An 18,188-nucleotide genomic window follows, 5' to 3' on the forward strand; every position below is an offset into this window, starting at 1 on the left:
AGTAAAATGCTTGGTTCTAGTTTTACTCCATATGTGCTTTTTAAAAGTATTTTATAGTGCATTTTGCTTTCTTCTATTTTGAAAAAAATTAAATAATAAGAAGATGGTTAGAACACTTATTTTTAGCCATCGTTCATGGTAAGTATAATTCATAAATTTATTGTGAATCCTCAAAATTTTTTTAAATAGAGAATGTTGGATACAGGTTTTTAAATTGAGTTACGTTACATATAGTAATTTTTATATATTCTTTATAGATTTTATTAATGTAATTGACTAAAACAATTATTTTATATTAAAATTAATAATATAATCAATCATGTTAATAGTATATAAGAAGTACGTGAAAATAATTATATATAAACTTTTTGTTTCAAATTATTCAATTTTCTTTTACATTGACGTTGTGACTAATGGAAAATTACATGCTTTTATATAAATAGGCCGAAATTCTTATCCACAAATTTTTAAGCCCTAATTCAATCCATCAAGGAATATAATACTAATAATCTTTTTAAAAAAATAATACTAACAAGAATATAAAATGATCATGGGCTGATTTCCAGAAAAACTTGCATGAGATACTTCTCAAGAAAATAAAAGAGTGCTTCTTCTTGGGCCATCGCCTTTAATGAGTCACATTGCTTCTTTTAGCATCTGCTAAAGTAAAGATATAACTACATATTAAAGCAACGTTTTGTCGTGGAACACGAGGAAGTTATGATCCTACTATAAATCATTAAAATTCTTTTTGAGTTTTTATTTAAACGTGAAGATCTTTGAGAAAAAAAATATAAAATAAAACTCACAATAACTGAACAGACAGGCCGGTACAACCTTTACATAGCTCGACTTGGTAAGTTAAACTATTAATTTGAGCTTGAATTCGAATTTTTTATTTTTATTTTATTTTTAAATAAAATTTAATAATTAATAAGTTAAATAAATAAAAAAAATTAACATTAAATTTATACAATTAACAAGTAGAATCTCTATTAAATTATAAGATTTAAAAAATTTATAAATAATTAATATATTGTTAGTTGATATTTATCCATAATAACAATATATTATAAGCGTACATAAATTATTAATACATACACATAATATGATAGCATATATATATTTCATATATGGTTTTTATCTGATAAAAAACTAATTTTTACATAATAAACTTCACTCTTTTTAAAAAAATTATATGACACTTGCACATTTTGCGACCGTATATATATATATCATCACTCAACAAACATTGCTTGGTTATTATATAAGGATCACCGTGTTAATGTTGAGAGATACTTTTCTCTTTTGATATAACGAGCACTTGCCGATCTGTCCTTCGTCCTGGCCGGCGGCTTCTCTCTTTCTCGGCCCTCTCTCTCGATCTCTGTATGTTTTTTCTTTTTCCGGCTTATTGTTACTAGGAAGATTTGACTAGAGTTTGACATGCAATTACAGGGTAACATATGGTTGCATCCCACTCGATATCATCAAAGAGCAACCCTCTCTGACACTGCTCACCATCGTTAACAAATCCTCCTCCAATATCCTCGTCAGGTACGTACGTAATTATTATTGAATTTAGAATCTACTTTCTAAATCAGCCAAGTAATTTTGTTTATTTCATTGTGTATTTCTTTCAATAAGTAGTTCTGTTTTAGTGTGGACCCTTTGCATTTAAAAAAAAAAAAACTTGGAGTGCTATTTGTAATGTTTGTCGATGAAATAAAAAATTGTTGTATTGCGTTATTAGGCATAATATCCATTTTATTATTATTTTATTTAAATAATAGGTATTAATTTAAAATAATAATAAATTAATCTCAGTGTGTATTTCTTTCACATCAATTTATTAATTAAGGTGGAATTAAAAAATAACTTTTAAAAAATCAAATTACGTACGAACAAATAATTTTAGAAAACGAAAAATTTGATGCGTGGTTGGCAAGCTCATTAGCCACCCCCACAACAGCGGGTGGGTGGCACTTGGACTCGCGATCTGGCCATCCCTACCATACATTATTATTATTATTATTAATTAGTTTTTATCTTTTTTCTTTTAATTATTTGTAGGCATTTCACATATCATTCATGTATACTTATTTGCTTACGTTGCAGGGGTCCTTTCATTAGTTTGCACAACCCTTGTAATAAAGATTTTAATATTTATAGCATTATTTATATTCTATTATTTATTTCAAACGTGCAACAAGCACTAAGAAATCTTATAAGAGTATATTTAAAAATTAAAATAGTTTCATATAATATATTAAATCTATTTACAATATTAAAGACATGTGCATAGGACTGTTTAAAAAAAATCATAAAATCAAATCGAGAGATTGGACAAATTAGGTTCATTTAATCCTAATCCAGTCGGTTTCTGTTTACATTTTAATTATTTCTTAGTGTTTGGTTTGGTCCTAGGGTTTGTGTTTTTCACCCTCGAATCATGTATAAATACTTCGAGTTAGATCGGACCAAACATAAATCATGTATAATTAATTTTTGCTTTAAATACATTCATATATTATGTATTATATAATTCGTCTTTGAGCTAAAAATAATAGTTGAGCTCTACAATTTAAATTTGGGCTAAAAACTGTAAGTTTGGGCCACAAAACCAACAACTCTAGATAAATACTGACTCGAACCGAGTCGAAAAATAACTACAAACTGAACCAGAGCAAACATTCCGATTAGTTCACTTTAGTCGAAGAAATTGTTAAAAAGTGGATCGAACTGAATCAATTTCATCCCGGCATAAAAAATGATGACATTGCTAATTCTGGTGTGGGTGGTGTTACTTTCTAACTCAAATGTCAATACACACTTAGCTCAGTTGACATTTGGATGTTTATCATAGGATTGTGCTACTATATCTCTCAATTTGCTCATTTGGTGTGTCTCTAGTATAAATTATATATTTTTTTTCAAACATTTTTTAAACAAGGTTAAACATTTAAAAAACAAAAAATCAATACACTAATAGTAACTTTCTTAACCATTAAATAAAAATAATATTAAAATATAAAATAAAATACATGAGCTATCAAATTGAAGAGACAAACTCAGGGATTATAGTATAATTTTCCATTATTTTTTTTTGAAAGGAAAGTCAAATTCATTACTAAGATTGAAACAGTTCGTTACACACTAACTCATCCATAATGGATCTTCTAACCTCACTTGGGCCATCCTCCAGCCATACACTTTCACATGAAAAAAAAGCTGCTAACTTAGCTGCTACATGAGCACTAGCATTTGCAGATCTTCGAACAAAGACCAGTTTCCACACAGGATAGGTTGTCTTAAGCTGTCGAATGTCCTCAATAAGCTGGCCATCCCAAGAGTGGTCTTCTGTTTTTGAATTTACAGCCTCAATTACAGCTTTTGCATCCCCTTCAAAACATACGTGCATCAACCCCATTTCAGTGCAGAAGACCATTGCTCTGTGTAGAGCATGACACTCTGCTTGGAAAGCCGAGGTGACATTCCTCCTTGGTGCAACCAGACTCCCAATCAAAGCCCCTTCCGAATCCCTTACAACCACCCCTATCCCCATTCTTCCCCTATCTTTATCAAAACTTGTATCAAAATTTGCCTTGTACCAAGGCCATACAGGGGGATTCCAAACCTGCCTGGGTTCACTACTAAGTCTTCTAACTGCTGCCCCTGGAAGACCTTCCTGCACCTCTCTATACACTGCTTGATCAGCTTGTGCCTTAGCTATGACAGCATTCGGAGACTGAAAATTACCATTGAAAACCATTTCATTTCTCCTCAACCAGATACTATGCATGACAGTAGCAGCCAGCTCCAATTCCTCCTGTTTTAGTTTCGTTCCCATCTCCTCCCACAGGGCCTGAAAATCATAGAAGCCTCTTCTCCATTTCCTGAACATAGAAAGTCCACCCCACACATCTGCTGCAGCTGCACACCCCCAGCACACATGCACCACAGTTTCGGGTTCACTTAAGCATACAAGGCAGGTATTGTCCTTCAAAATATTTTTCCTGAAGAGGTTATCTCTAGTTGGTAGAATCTTATTAGCACACTTCCAAACCATCATTTTTACTTTGCCTGGTACCTTAAGATCCCAAATTTTTTTCCACTGTCTATTAGGAACCCCATTGCAAGATGTACCACCCTCATTCCTCTTCTGAAGAGTACACTCCAGTGCATATGCACTTTTGACTGAAAAAACCCCTCTAGCTGAGGCACTCCATATTCTTCTGTCACTTGCTCCTCTATTACTCAAAGGAATTGACACGATCACTCGTGCTTCCTCTTCTCTAAAAACAGCAGCCACAACCTCTTCTTTCCAAGATTTTGTACCTTCATCAATCAGCACTTCTACTTTGGTTTCTACATCAAACGTGTTCATAGGGGTTTGAACCTGATAAGTTAGTGGGCACGGAATCCACCTATCTTTCCAGATGTTAATGCTCTTTCCATTCCCCACCCTCCAAACCATACCTGCCTTTACCAACCCCAAGCAGCCCCACAAACTTCTCCACACATAGGAGGGTGAGCTTCTTAGCTTTGTTTCCATTAGGTCACTTTGCTGGAAATACTTCTGCTTGAAAATCTGAGAGACTAACAAATTCGGTTCCTTCAAAAATCTCCACAGCTGTTTTGCTAGAAGGGCTTTATTGAAACAGTTTAGGTCCCTGAAACCTAAGCCCCCCTGATTTTTAAAAGTCCCCAAGAACTTCCATGTTTTCCAGTGTATACCTCTCCCTTCTCGTTTGTTATTCCACCAGAACTTGGCTAATAAAGCTTCAATTTCCTTAAGCAAAGATGCTGGTAATTTAAAGACACTCATAGCATATGCTGGTATTGCCTGCAGAACACTTTTAATCAAGACTTCCTTCCCTGCTATTGATAGAAAACTTGTCTTCCAGCCAGTTATTTTCTTCCATATCCTATCCTTCAGCCCTCTAAAAGAGTTGTATCTTGATCTTCCTACCACTGTAGGTAGGCCCAAGTACTTATTATAATTGTTGCACCTCAAACCATTAACTTGCTGTAAGATAAAATCCCTTGTTTCCCCTCTTGTGTTGGAGCTGAAAAATACACTAGTTTTTTCCTTGTTTAGAGTCTGACCTGAAGCCTTTTCGTACTGGACCAGCATATCATAGATTACATTCCATTCTACTATACTTGCCCTATAGAATATCACGCAATCATCTGCAAATAGAAGATGATTAATCCTGAAACCACCCCTTGCAACTGCCACTCCCCTTATCTGTCCTCTACTTTCAGCATGATGAAACAAAGCACTTAGTCCTTCCACACAAAACAAGAATAGATAAGGTGATAAGGGATCACCTTGTCTTAGACCTCTTGATGGTACAAAAGACTCACCCGGAGTTCCATTTATGATTATTGAATATGAGACGGATTTTACACAATTCATCAGTAAATCAGTCCATCTCTGTCCAAAACCCAGCTTTAGTAACATAGCCTCCAGAAAATCCCACTCCACCCTATCATAGGCTTTTGACATATCAAGCTTTATTGCCATAGATCCTTCTCTACCCTTCTGTTTTGTCTGCATTGAGTGAAGAACCTCATAAGCCACCATAATGTTATCTGTAATCAGCCTTCTAGGAATGAATGCACTTTGGTTCCCTGAAATCACCTTATCTAGCATACCTTTCATCCTATTAGCTAAGACTTTGGAGATAAGCTTGTAAACCACATTGCATAGAGAAATTGGCCTAAAAACATGAACTGAGACAGGTGAGCTAGACTTCAGGATCAAAACCAGATGAGTGTGGTTTAAATCCCTTGGTAAGTGACCTGATCTGAAGTAATCTAAGACAGCTTTTAAAATCTCAGGACCCACAATCTCCCAATGGTCCTGAAAAAAACCTGCACTGAACCCATCTGGACCTGGGGACTTAAAAGGAGACATCTGTTTTAGTGCTACCTCCACTTCCCTTTCTATAAAATCCCTTTCCAACCCTTGTTTCATTTCACCTGTCACTCTCGGTTCAATTCCCTGAATACACTGCTCAATGCAAGCTGAACTAGGTGCTGTTGACTTATAGATTGCTGTGTAGAGATCCTTGAAACCTGCAGCTATATCTTCCCTTTTCCTCAACTCAATCCCTTCCCCATTTCTTATTTTTATGATGTTGTTCTTCTTTCTTCTCTGATTGACACAAGCATGAAAGAATTTTGTGTTTCTGTCCCCCCCTTTAACCAGTGCCTCTTTACCCTCTGCCTCCATCTTGTGTCTTCTTGTTCCAGCAAAAAATTCAGCTCTTTCTGTATACTTTTTTGTTCATTCATAGTACTAGAATCTGCTCGGCTTTGCAATTCACCCAAAAGCTGAGTTTTTTCCTTTAGAGCTCTGTTTCTATCTCTAACCATATTTCTGCTCCAGCTCTGAAGCCCCCTTCTTGTACGGTCTAGCTTTTTCAAGATCTTGATCAGACCAGTCTCTCCTCCACTACAGCCATGCCAAGCTGCCCCAACAGTCTCACTACACCCCTCCTCCTTGCTCCAATTGGCTTCATACTTAAAAGGAAAGAAGTATCTGGCTTCTGAACACCTCTCAATACTATAGTCAAATAGTATTGGGCTGTGGTCAGAACAGATAGCTGGAAGAGTTTCCACAGAAACCTTTGAGTAATGAGCTTTCCACCTCGAATTAGCAAGGACTCGATCTAATCTTTCTTTGGTAAAAGACTCATTTTCATGATGATTGCACCACGTGAACTTGTTTCTTTTCCACCCTAAATCAAACAGATCTCCCTCCTCTAGAACCTTTCTGAAACTTCTCATGAGATATTCACTTCTGTAATTTCCCCCTACCTTCTCATCGTTGTATAAAATCTCATTGAAGTCACCAATCACCGCCCACCCCTCCTCCCCAGGTTTGAAAGAAGATAGTAAGCTCCACGTGTATTTTCTTAAGGAGGCATTCGGGTGCCCATAAAAACAAGTCAACAGCCAACTAAAGCTACTGAAACCATCTTTAACCAGCACATTAAAATGATATCTTGAGAAATTAACTAGCTCGAGTAATTCTTTTTGTTTCCACATCAGAATGAGACCTCCACTTCTACCAACTGCCTCACTGACACAACATCCTTCAAAATTCAAAGACTTTGCAATCCTAGATGATCTCACATAGTTTAGTTTAGTTTCCATAATAAACACCACATCGGGTAACTTCTCCTTCACTAGTAACCGAAGGATTTGAACTGTTCGGGGGTTCCCAAGCCCCCGACAGTTCCAGCTTATGATTTTCATTGCTTCTGGTGGGGCTGACTCGCAGCCACCACCTTCTCCGAACAATCATTATTCAAAGTCAACGGGTCCACCACACCACATTTCTTTACTTTCTTTTGAGATATAGTACTTGAGGGACTTACCTCTATGCCTCGTTTGACACCTTGAGATCTTGTATAAATGGAAGAAGCTACTGGCCTTTGCTGCTCTCTGGCCTTCCTTTTCCATCTACGTGCTTCTCTCGGTAATAACATCTTGTACCTGGCGTTTGACCTTTCCTCCAATTCCTTTTCATCCGAGATGACTAACTCCCGCAAGCTGGGCCCTTTCTGATTTGTTGTTAGGCCTAAAGTTTCGTGAAGCCCATTCTCTATTTCTGGCCCAGACTGGTCTTCAGTTTCCTTCTCCTCTTCCCGCCTAATTTCTTCCCTCCTCAACTTTGACTGATCTTGTCCCCCCCGAACAGGGTGAAAATCTGCATCCATCACATCTGTATGATATTATATGATAGCTTATTCACTTCAATAGCCACTGCATTCACAAAATCAATCAGCCTTCGGTCTATTTTTAAACCTATTCAACTCATCACACTGTTTGGGCCGGTGATATCCTTCTTGCCCCATTCCATCTTATCGACAATGTGTGTGAATGAATAATGCCTTTTGTGGTTTTTGCACTTTCCACTAATTCAGATCTAAAATTTTTTAAATTCACTCATAGTTCATTTTATTGGGGTGTTTCTACAATCAACCCTTTGAGCGTACTGTATTCCCATGCAGTATGTGTCGTCAAAAGAGATGGCAAAGGGGCTTCGATCTTTTGCTTGCCCCGATGGTCTTTCAACGATGAAGATTTTTTTATATCTTGCCCTCCAAGCATACGCCTTTATTTTGGAAAAGGTTGTCCCTCCCCTGGCAAATCCTTGAATCTTTTATCCAAATCTTGACCTGGAATGGAAATCAGGTTTAACATTCGTAGTTGTCAATATCATATACAATGGAACTTCAAGTCGATACCATGAGAACAAACCTTGGAGTTTGTCTGTCTCCATCTCCAGCATCACCAACTTGGTTCCTACATACACCTTTTATCTAATTCCCCCAATAAAAAAAGCTAGAAAGAAATCATGTACTAGATAGGTACGTATAAACACAAACCTTTGAAGGATAAGTACTACTTGAATATGGTTTCAAACTTTCAAGCTGTAATTTTGTTGGACATATATAGAGAACGCCCCAAAATAATCTTCCTGTTTTTATTTTTTTATATCGTTACTGAAGTGGATTCCCAACTATTTTGGATTTCCTAGATGAAAGATTAATGCATGCTTGACAAGCATCGATCGCAGGTAGGTGAACAAAAGGCTTTCAAAGATCGATGGGAATACAAGATCATCATGCAGAAGATCAAGAACATCTGATGGCAGATTCCAACAGAAGCAATCAAACTTCTACCCAGATTAGAGATGCGGAAGAAATTGCATCTTCGATTTGGGAAAAGCTTTGCCAAACGCACCCACCGGCATGTCAGCTTTCCATATTTAGAGTTCCAAATAGACTACGCAGCCATAATGAAACTTTCGTGCCACAAGTAGTTTCGATCGGTCCATTTCACCACGAGAATAAGCAGCTGCAGGCAATGGAAAATATCAAGCTGCAGTATTTGGAATGCCTTATCCGTCGAAAAGAAACTGCGGAATTGGAGTGCTTAGTAAAAGCCATCGATAGGATTGAGCAGGATTGCCGCAAATATTATGCAGAAGAGGTTGATCTTAGTATAAAGGAATTCATAGAGATGATGGTGATCGATGGTTGCTTTATCCTCGAATTCCTCTACAGATATCAGCAAAAACGGGAGGGAATACATGTACGAGAGGATGATCCCGTGTTCAAGACGTCATGGATGCCAAGGAAAATAATAGCCGACTTGCTTCTACTTGAGAATCAACTTCCGTGGTGCGTGCTCGACTGTTTGTTCAACCTCATGCCCTCCTTAAAAACTACTGAAAAAGGGTGCTCCCGACTTGATGATCTTGTCTCCTTTTCTTTTTCCGAGTATAAAATGTTGCCAGCACCTAACTCAGCGCGCAGTCAAGAAAAGCACGCGCATTTACTCGATTGGTTCCGAAACTGTTTATTAGATGGATCATGTACTGTAAAACGGCGTAATTGCTCAGAAGTCTCAGAGTGGAAACCAGTTAAGCCTGTGACAGAGCTTATCCTGCATGGAATAATTCCTTTGAAAGCTAAAGACGGAGCTAACATCCTCGATGTAAAGTTCGAAGAAGGCAAAATGAAAATCCCAGAAATAGTTATAGAGGAAAACACAGAATCTGTGTTTAGAAACCTCATCGCATTTGAGCATTGTGATCCGAGGAAGGGCTATGAAATCACGTCTTATGCTGCTCTCTTGGATTGCCTGATTAAGTCTCCCGCAGATGCACTTAAACTCGAACAGAAAGGTATTCTACGAACTATTGGCTTGAGCAATGAGGACATGGCAAGTTTCGTAAACAGGCTGCGTTATAATAACGATACCATTTACCATGGTTTTCTCTACTCAGACCTCTGCCAAGACTTGAACAAATCTTCTTCCTCCAGATGGGCAGTATGGGGAGCACGTCTTAGGCGCGATTATTTTGGTGGAGAACCAATGGAGCAATTTGGTTTCCTTTACGGAGTCCTCGTTTCTTTTTATTTTTCCATGATACAAACAGTTTTTTCTATCCTCTCCTACACGGCTTCTAAATCAGGCAAGTAATTTGGTTGATCTCAGCGTGTATTAATTTCTTTGAATAAGTAGGTCTCCTTTGCATTTTTTTATTTTTTTTTAAATATTTTGTCAAACTCGAAGTGCTGCTATTTGTAATATTTGTTGATGAAATTAAAAAAAAAATATGTTGTAATACAATATTAGACATAATATCCGTTTTTTTTATTTTTAATTTTGTATTACAATCCGGTATTATACCGCCATATCAATTTTTAAATTCACATGGGATTCAAAAATAACTTTTAAAAAAAATCAAATTATAAACAAATTATTTTAGAAAAAAAGAATTGGATGCATGGTTGGCCAGCTCATTAGCCACCCCAATTCAACTCATCACACTGTTTGGGAGATACTATAATACCCAGGCCCAAGCCCAAGCCCAGGTCCACAAAGAGTCGATGGAATCAATGCCATTTTTGGTCCGTCTTCTTTTCTTCATCCTCCCTCTCTTCCCCGACACATTCTCCCCTTCTCACGCCACTTCACTTCTACATTACCAAATTTCTCTCAACAATTTCCCTCATCCTCCACTCTGTTATGTGCCTTCGAAGAAAGCCTAGATATTCGGCTCCTTGTCTATGGGTTACGTGCGCTGGTCTTTGCCGTGGGCCCTTTCAGTAAATTGTATTGCTTCAGTTATTGAGTCATTTAGATTGTGTACGACGTGGGCTCAGTGGATCACAACGTGGGCTCGGTAGTAATAGTTCTTATTTGCAGTTATTCACGTAGTGAGTTGGTCAATTAATTTACTTTGTTGCAGTTTGTTATTTGACTTAGTCCAGCTTATTTCTCTATAAGTATTGTAATTGTGTCATCAATGAAATATTCAGCTTAAATTTGGCAACTCTAATTCATTTTTACAAAACTTTCCATCTTATTTAATCTCATCTAATCATTATAATTTTTCTAAATTTTCACATAAAATTAAATAAACAATTCAACCTTTTCAAATCTTAAAAAAAATATAATATTAAAAAAATATTAAAAAATATTTTATTCAACTTTTAACTTTTATCTCATCTCATTTCATATCATCTACGAAAACAAACGTGGCGAGATTTAAAGAAATTTAAAAAAGATTCTTGGAAAGTCTAGCCGACAGCTTGTAATCAAAGTTTTGAATACCATACCGATCAAGGCTCTGGAACGAAATATTTCAATACCAGTACCGTTTCGTGTACAATAGTTTTTTAACAAGTTTCTCCTCCTTCTTTTCCTCCCTTCCCTCTTCCTCTTTGGTCCATTTTCCTTTTTTTCATCTGGATACCCAATACACTCTGCCCCTCTTGTTTCCCCCACCTCCCTAGCTCTCATCTTCCAAATTGATGTTGAGGATAAAAGCATCTTTTGTAAAGACAAAGTGGAAGATCTACAACATGCCCTTTTACATTGTCATAGTATTCAAGCTTGCTGGTCTAAACATTTGCCTATGGTTCAGAACATGGATTAGTCATTGTCATTCAAGAAAATAGCACTGAGCATAAAGGAAAATGGCACGGTTGATAAATTTACCATGTTTGTACTGATTGCATGGGATCTTTGGTTCAAAAGAAACAAGATGTTAAATGAGAAAGAGTGCATGGATCTTGCCCAGGTGGTTCACTTTGTGTTTTCACTAAAGAATGTGCCTCAGATTAGCAGACAGAATCAAAATCCTAAGAAACATCAAAGATATCGATGGCTTACACCTCTTGTTGCACCATACAAACTGAATATTGATGGTGCTTTGTTCTATGACCAAAAAAAGGCTTGAGTAGGGATCATTCTCAGATATTCAAGTGGGAATGTAGTGCTATAGCTAGTAAAAAGGAAGAAGAAGTCCCTGATCCATTTACTGTCGAAATCCTGGCCATGTTTAAAGGATTGCAAATCTGTGCAAATATGGGAATACAAAATCTCATCCTTGAGAATGATTCAACAAATCCGTGACTCTTTTGTGGCCTAATGAGTGCTAGTGTAAGAGACTAGAAGATTAATGCAACTGTTTTAGAATTGTACTACTCAACACATCAATCACCTTGATAATGAGGCTACTCACATGCTAGTTAGACATACTTGAAATGTTGAAGATATAGAGATGTGGTGAGATGTATTCCCTCTCATGTTTCCCAAGCTGTATGGCTTACAAACATTTTGTGTAATGTTCTTTTTTTTTTTTTTTTAAGTTGTGTAATGTTCTTTTATTAATATGAAGTTAATTTGTTTCTTATAAAAAAAAATTCATAATTTTAAAAATTAAATGAATTTAAAAAAATCACCTTGAAAGACATTAAACAAAAACATTACAAATTATAATTCTATTTATTAAAAAATACGAACAAGTACAAATAACAATTTTCTATTTAACTAAAACAAATAAGGAAAATGCTAGCTTGCTTCTAAGATTTTATTATTAGTGCATTTCATTTTTTATTATTTTTAAATATTTAAAAAAATTATTACTAGTAAATTAACCTTGCGTGCAGTACGGAGTGTGTCCTTTCTCTGTTACCTCTTCCTCGTGAACTACTCTTTTTACTTTCAGTTATGCTACGTACAACCGCCCTTGCGGAACCGTGTGTAACCGGATGATGTGGCTCTGACAGAATTTAAGATCTCAGCTAAATCACTGTCACTCTCTCTCTCCTCTCTCTATTCTCCAAGAAACCAGGATATTTCTAGACTCAAGAAATGGAAATGGAAACGAACAGAAGTGAACCCACCATATTATGTCTGAGACCAAACCCTTCATTTTTTCTTCTTCTTTCTTTGTCTGTACATGCTATGTAGTCCAGGTGATTTTAATGGCAATTATTTCATTTTTTGTTTCCTGAAACTTGTGTTTCTTCTTTACAACAATTTGTTTTGTAAAGGTGACTCTTTTTTGTATGTGCGTGGTTTTGAACGTTATAGAGATTTTTGTTGAGAAAGAATATGGTGGGGTGGTGCATTGGAACACAAAGAAGTTTGTTGCGGAGAAGAGTGCAGGGAACTTGTTTCTGATATTGGCTGAGACGAGGACACTCAGGAAGGACCCTAGTGATGGGTTTAACCGCTACACTGGTGGCTGGAATATCATCGATAAACATTACTGGCTTGTGAGATTTTTTCCTTCTAAGCACCTAAATATATTTAGGGAAGAAAATTGAGAAGACCATTAGACTAGAAGAAGAAAGAAGGAAGAACTGAAATGGCTGGAATATCAGCAATGAACGTTACTGGGCCTTAATGAACATGTTTTCCCAATCCTTTGCAATGTCAAAAGTACCAAAATTTTGCAATGAGGCTGGAATGTCTTCTTCTTCAAAAGGTTTTCCAAAAATTGAGCCATGAAGACTCTAGCATACCATTCCATTGCAGAAAGTTTTGATTGAAGAGGGTTAGAAAGGTAGGATACACTAAAATGTTTGCGATGCGCAGAGAAGAGAAATGTAGAGGGAGGAAGAAGTTCAGAAAAAATTGATAGAGAGTGAGAGGGAACGAAATGATGAGATGGGGAATGTAGAAAAAACAAAATTTTTCATCAAAAGAAGCGCCGGTTACATGGGAGCTTTCCTGCCACGTGGATTCGTGTACGCGGCGGGTATCCCAAGCCGTGTGTAAATAGCATTTTTGTTTTACTTTTTCTTTTGACCTTTACTCTTTTGTCTTTTGACCTGGCCCGGTTGTATTCCATAGAATGTGCCATCGCCTTTGGTGGGTTTTTTTATGGGTCCCATTGCTTCTTTTGGCATTGAAAAAAGCTAAAGGCAGTCGGCTGGTGCAAGCGCGGGGCAAGCGCCGTCTGGCGTAGAAAAATAAAAACGCATCGTTTTAATGTTTGATCTCATTTTTCCAGATTTTCATTTCTTTCTCCTTCCGCTCTATATCTCTCTCCCTTCTGTGTTTCTCTCTCTCGAAGCCCTTCCATTTCCTACAGAGTCGAAGCATTGCATTTGCAATATTACGAGTCTACTTTTTCATCTGGAGAATGAAGAAAAAAGAAAAAAGACTCGGTAAAAGAAGATGATTAAATCTTATACATTCTTTAGGAAGTACCTGGGTCCTAGAGTGATTGGCCACTTTTGTCGAAGCATCTCGCCGGACATATGCAAAAGGAGAAATTTTTGACCACTTTTGTCAAATCATTCCATATCATTTGCCCCCAAGCTTGAACTCGTAAAGATGAAGGCTTTCCTACCTCTCCGTGTAACTGATTAAGCTCTCTCTCTCTCTCTCTCTCTCATGAATTTCTTCTTTGTCTTGTCTGTTGTGAAGACTGGTCCCTGACTCCCTAGAGTGTGATTTGTGTGATTGGCTCATTTTTGTTTTGGTGCGTGTTTTTGGGTTTTTTTCCAATTATTTTATCTAAGTTTTGGTTGATTTTAGATTAGGAGTTCGATTCTGATTTCTATTTCTTCGTAGCTCTGTTTAGGTTTATAATTAATTTTCAATTTTGGAGCTTGGTTGGGTTTTCTTCTAATTTGTCGACATGGGTTTTGGTCTATTTTAATTTTGGATTTCAATTTCAAGTTTTTTCATCTTCGATTTTAATGGATTTTTATCAATTTGGCTTTTCCCCATGTTGATTCTAATCTCCCGTAAAAGTCTTCCTCTGATGCCGAACATTGCTGGGATCCACATGATAGAAGATGGAAAAATTTCTCATCCCTCTCTCTTTCATCCTTATTTTGAGTTCTTCATTATCCTTAAAGGTGACAATCCCTTTCTCGACCAAGGCCTCACATAGACGTTCAGTAAAAATATAACGGGTGCCTTTACCTTTGAAACTGAGGAAACTTTATATTTCTATGGTGATTTAGAAATAGGAGCGGAAAAATCAAATGATTATGGGAGTATTTGAACATTGCTGGCGGAAGCCATTGGACACTCTGCTAAGCCTAAGAAATCATTTCCCGGAAAAGTATTATTTTTCTCTTTCTTATTTCTTCCCAGATCGGATGAGCAAGAAGATGAACACTAACATGAACATGCAACTGAAAAGCCCAAACGAGCGGGAAGACGAATATCCAGACGATGCCAAGCTCAGTGCCTTTTTTTTTTCTTTCTTATTTCGGTTTATAGCAAGGCTTTTTTTTTATATGTCTTTTTTTTTTCTTAATCTGATGTGGCGTTGTCGACTGCACACCGACTACAAGTAACGATTGTAGGTAGTAGAATTGTTTAGCATTAAAGTTAAAGTAAAGATATCTTTATCATTCGTGCAACACAAGGACGTTATTTTTTTATTTTAATATATTTGAAGAGTGGGTTTTGAACTCAGTCTTAGCACTCTGATTAGTATGAATATAAAAATTTGACTAGTGCAAGTAATTGTAGACAATCTTTCAAAGTATAAAGTAAAATGATTTATACACAATATTTTTTATAATTATATTTTAAATAAGAAATATTTTTTTAAAATAATTTATAAGTAATATCATTTTATAAAAATATTCATATCTTAAAATATAATTATAAAATATGTTGTGAAAATGTTTGAAGTATAAATATATATTGTAAAGAAAAAGAAGAAGAAATGCAATTAGTAGTTATTACCAAACATTGATTGGTTCTTAGATAAGGATCATCGTGTTAATGTTGAGAGATACTTTTCTCTCTTGATGTAACGACCACTTGCCGGTCTGTCCTTTATCTTTCTCCGTATATCCTCTCTCTCTCTCTCTCTCTCTCTCTCTCTCTCTCTGTGTATGTTTTTTTTCTTTTTCCGGCTTATTATAACTAGGAAGATTTGACTGGAGCGAGCTTGATATGCAACTACAGGGTAACATATGGTTGCATCGCACTCGACATCACCAACAAGCAACCCTCTCTAACACCGCTCGCCGTCATTAACAAATCCTCCGCTAATATCCTCATCAGGTACGTAATTAACATTGAATTTAGAATATTAATTTAGAATTGATAGGTTTGATACAATAAGATAAATCTATTTTATAACAACAAATATTTTACAAGTTAACATATGCTTAAATTTACATTTTTCAGATCTATCCGTGGACTAATTAGCAAGCATTTTTTGAGCTCACAGGGCACGACTCTACATTCAATGTAGACCAATTCACCAAGAATTATTATTATTATTATTATTTTTATGATATATGATTATGAGTAGACTTTCAACTATTTTGAAAGAATACATCTGATGCCAGATTCCAACAGAAGCAATTAGATTATTATGGATGCGGAAGAAATTGCTTCTTCGATTCGAGGAAAGCTTTTCCAAACGGATCAGCTACCACCATCATCTCAGCACCGTCGTTCCATATTTAGAGTTCCAAATATGCTACGCAGGCATAATGAAAAGGCTTTCGTGCCAGAAGTAGTTTCGATCGGTCCATTTCACCACGGGAATACGCAGCTGCAAGCAACGGGAAATAATAAGCTAAAGTATTTGAAATGCCTCCTCCGTCGAACAGGAACTGCGGAATTGGAGTGCTTGGTAAAAGCCATCGATACGATTGAGCAGGATTGCCGTAAATATTATGCAGAAGAGGTTGATCTTAGTAGAAAGGAATTCATAGAGATGATGGTGATCGATGGTTGCTTTATCCTCGAATTCCTCTACAGATATCAGCAAAAACGGAGGGGAACACAAGGAAAGGATGATCCTGGGTTTAAAACGTCATGGATGCCAAGGAAAATAATAGTCGACTTGCTCCTACTTGAGAACCAACTTCCATGGTGCGTGCTCGACTGTTTGTTCAACCTCATGCCCTCCTTAAAAACTACTGAAAAAGGGTGCTCCCGACTTGATGATCTTGTCTTCTTTTCTTTTTCCTAGTATAAAATGTTCCCAGCACCTAACTCAGCGCGCAGTCATGAAAAGCACGCGCATTTACTCGATTGGTTCCGAAACTGTTTAGTTAGATCATGTACTGTAAAACGGAGTAATTGCTCAGAAGCCTCAGAGTGGAAACCAGTTAAGCCTGTAACAGAGCTTATCCTGCATGGAATAATTCCTTTGAAAGCTAAATCCAGAGATAACATCCTCGATGTAAAGTTCAAAAATGGCTTAATGGAAATCCCAGAAATAGTTATAGAGGAAAACACAGAATCTGTGTTTAGAAACCTCATCGCATTTGAGCATTGTGATCAGAGGAAGGGCAATGAAATCACGTCTTATGCTGCTCTCTTGGATTGCCTGATTAAGTCTCCCGCAGATGCACTTGAACTCGAACAGAGAGATATTCTACGAATTATTGGTTTGAGCAATGAGGACAGGGCAAGTTTCTTCAACAGGCTGCTTTCTAATAATGATACCAGTTTCCATGGTTTTCTCCACTCAGGTCTCTGCCAAGACTTGAACAAAGCTTATTCCTCCAAATGGACGGTATGGAAAGCACGTCTTAGGCGCGATTATTTTATTGGACCATGGGCGCTCATGGCTTTCGTTTTGGGAGTCGTCTTTTCTCTAGGTCTTTCCAGTATTCAAACAGTTATTGCTGTCCTCTCCTACAAGGATTCTAATTCTAAATCAGCCAAGTAATTTGGTTTATCACAGTGTGCATTTCTTTCGATAAGTAGGTGTGTGTAAGTGTGGATCCTTTACATGTTTTTTTTGTCAAACTCGAAGTAATGCTATTTGTAATGTTTGTCGATGAAATTAAACAAAAAAAAAAAAAAATGTCGTATTACAATATTAGACATAATATCCATTTTTTATTTTATTATTCACATGAAATTTAGAAATAACTTTTTAAAAAATCAAATTAAAAACAAATAATTTTAGAAAACAAAAACTTGGATGGCGAGCTGATTGGCCACCCCACAACAGCGGGTGGGTGGCTCTTCAACTAGCGGTGCCATCCCTACCATATATTATTATTATTATTATTATTATTATTATTATTATTGGTTTTATTGTGAAAAATGCTATGGATTCCGATGATTTCTACCGAGAATGAGTCTTGATTTTTTTTATTTAATAATTAAGTAAATATTTTTAAATGATATATTTTTTGCCCTACTCCATGTTATGTAGGCGACGATCTGTGTGAATGAATGCAGTGGTGTTTGCACCTTCCACTAATTAAGATCTAAACTTAAAAATAAAATAAATTATCACAATGCCATTTCTCAACTCCTTTGTAAAAGAAAACATTCTTTAAAATTGGAAATCCTCGGCGGCATTTTCGTGGGCTTCAATAATCATAATTTCTTCTAAGAACTCAACCTATTAAAATCAC

At 36.4% G+C, this 18,188-nt stretch overlaps 2 protein-coding genes across 2 annotated transcripts; both read left to right on the plus strand.

Moving 5' to 3' along the window:
• The first annotated feature begins 1,267 nt into the window (after nucleotides 1-1,267).
• On the plus strand, nucleotides 1,268-10,132 carry LOC122289432 (UPF0481 protein At3g47200-like). The gene is made up of 3 exons (XM_043096402.1): nucleotides 1,268-1,389; nucleotides 1,459-1,557; nucleotides 8,597-10,132. The coding sequence occupies exon 3, from the start codon at nucleotides 8,626-8,628 to the stop codon at nucleotides 10,006-10,008; it is 1,383 nt and encodes a 460-aa protein (XP_042952336.1). The 5' UTR covers nucleotides 1,268-1,389; nucleotides 1,459-1,557; nucleotides 8,597-8,625; the 3' UTR covers nucleotides 10,009-10,132.
• A 6,045-nt stretch (nucleotides 10,133-16,177) lies between these two features.
• On the plus strand, nucleotides 16,178-17,488 carry LOC122289332 (UPF0481 protein At3g47200-like). Its single transcript, XM_043096312.1, has 2 exons — nucleotides 16,178-16,697; nucleotides 16,800-17,488. The coding sequence occupies exons 1-2, from the start codon at nucleotides 16,178-16,180 to the stop codon at nucleotides 17,486-17,488; spliced, it is 1,209 nt and encodes a 402-aa protein (XP_042952246.1).
• Nucleotides 17,489-18,188: the final 700 nt, after the last annotated feature.

This window comes from Carya illinoinensis, chromosome 12 (genome assembly GCF_018687715.1).
Source record: "Carya illinoinensis cultivar Pawnee chromosome 12, C.illinoinensisPawnee_v1, whole genome shotgun sequence".
NCBI classification, from domain to species: domain Eukaryota; kingdom Viridiplantae; phylum Streptophyta; class Magnoliopsida; order Fagales; family Juglandaceae; genus Carya; species Carya illinoinensis.

Coding starts and splice junctions, on each gene's coding strand:
- LOC122289432 (XM_043096402.1), top strand. CDS start 8,626: ATGGGAATACAAGATCATCATGCAGAAGATCAAGAACATCTGATGGCA.
- LOC122289332 (XM_043096312.1), top strand. CDS start 16,178: ATGGATGCGGAAGAAATTGCTTCTTCGATTCGAGGAAAGCTTTTCCAA. Junction 16,698..16,799: donor TCCATGGTGCGTGCTCGACT/GTTTGTTCAACC, acceptor AAATGTTCCCAG/CACCTAACTCAGCGCGCAGT.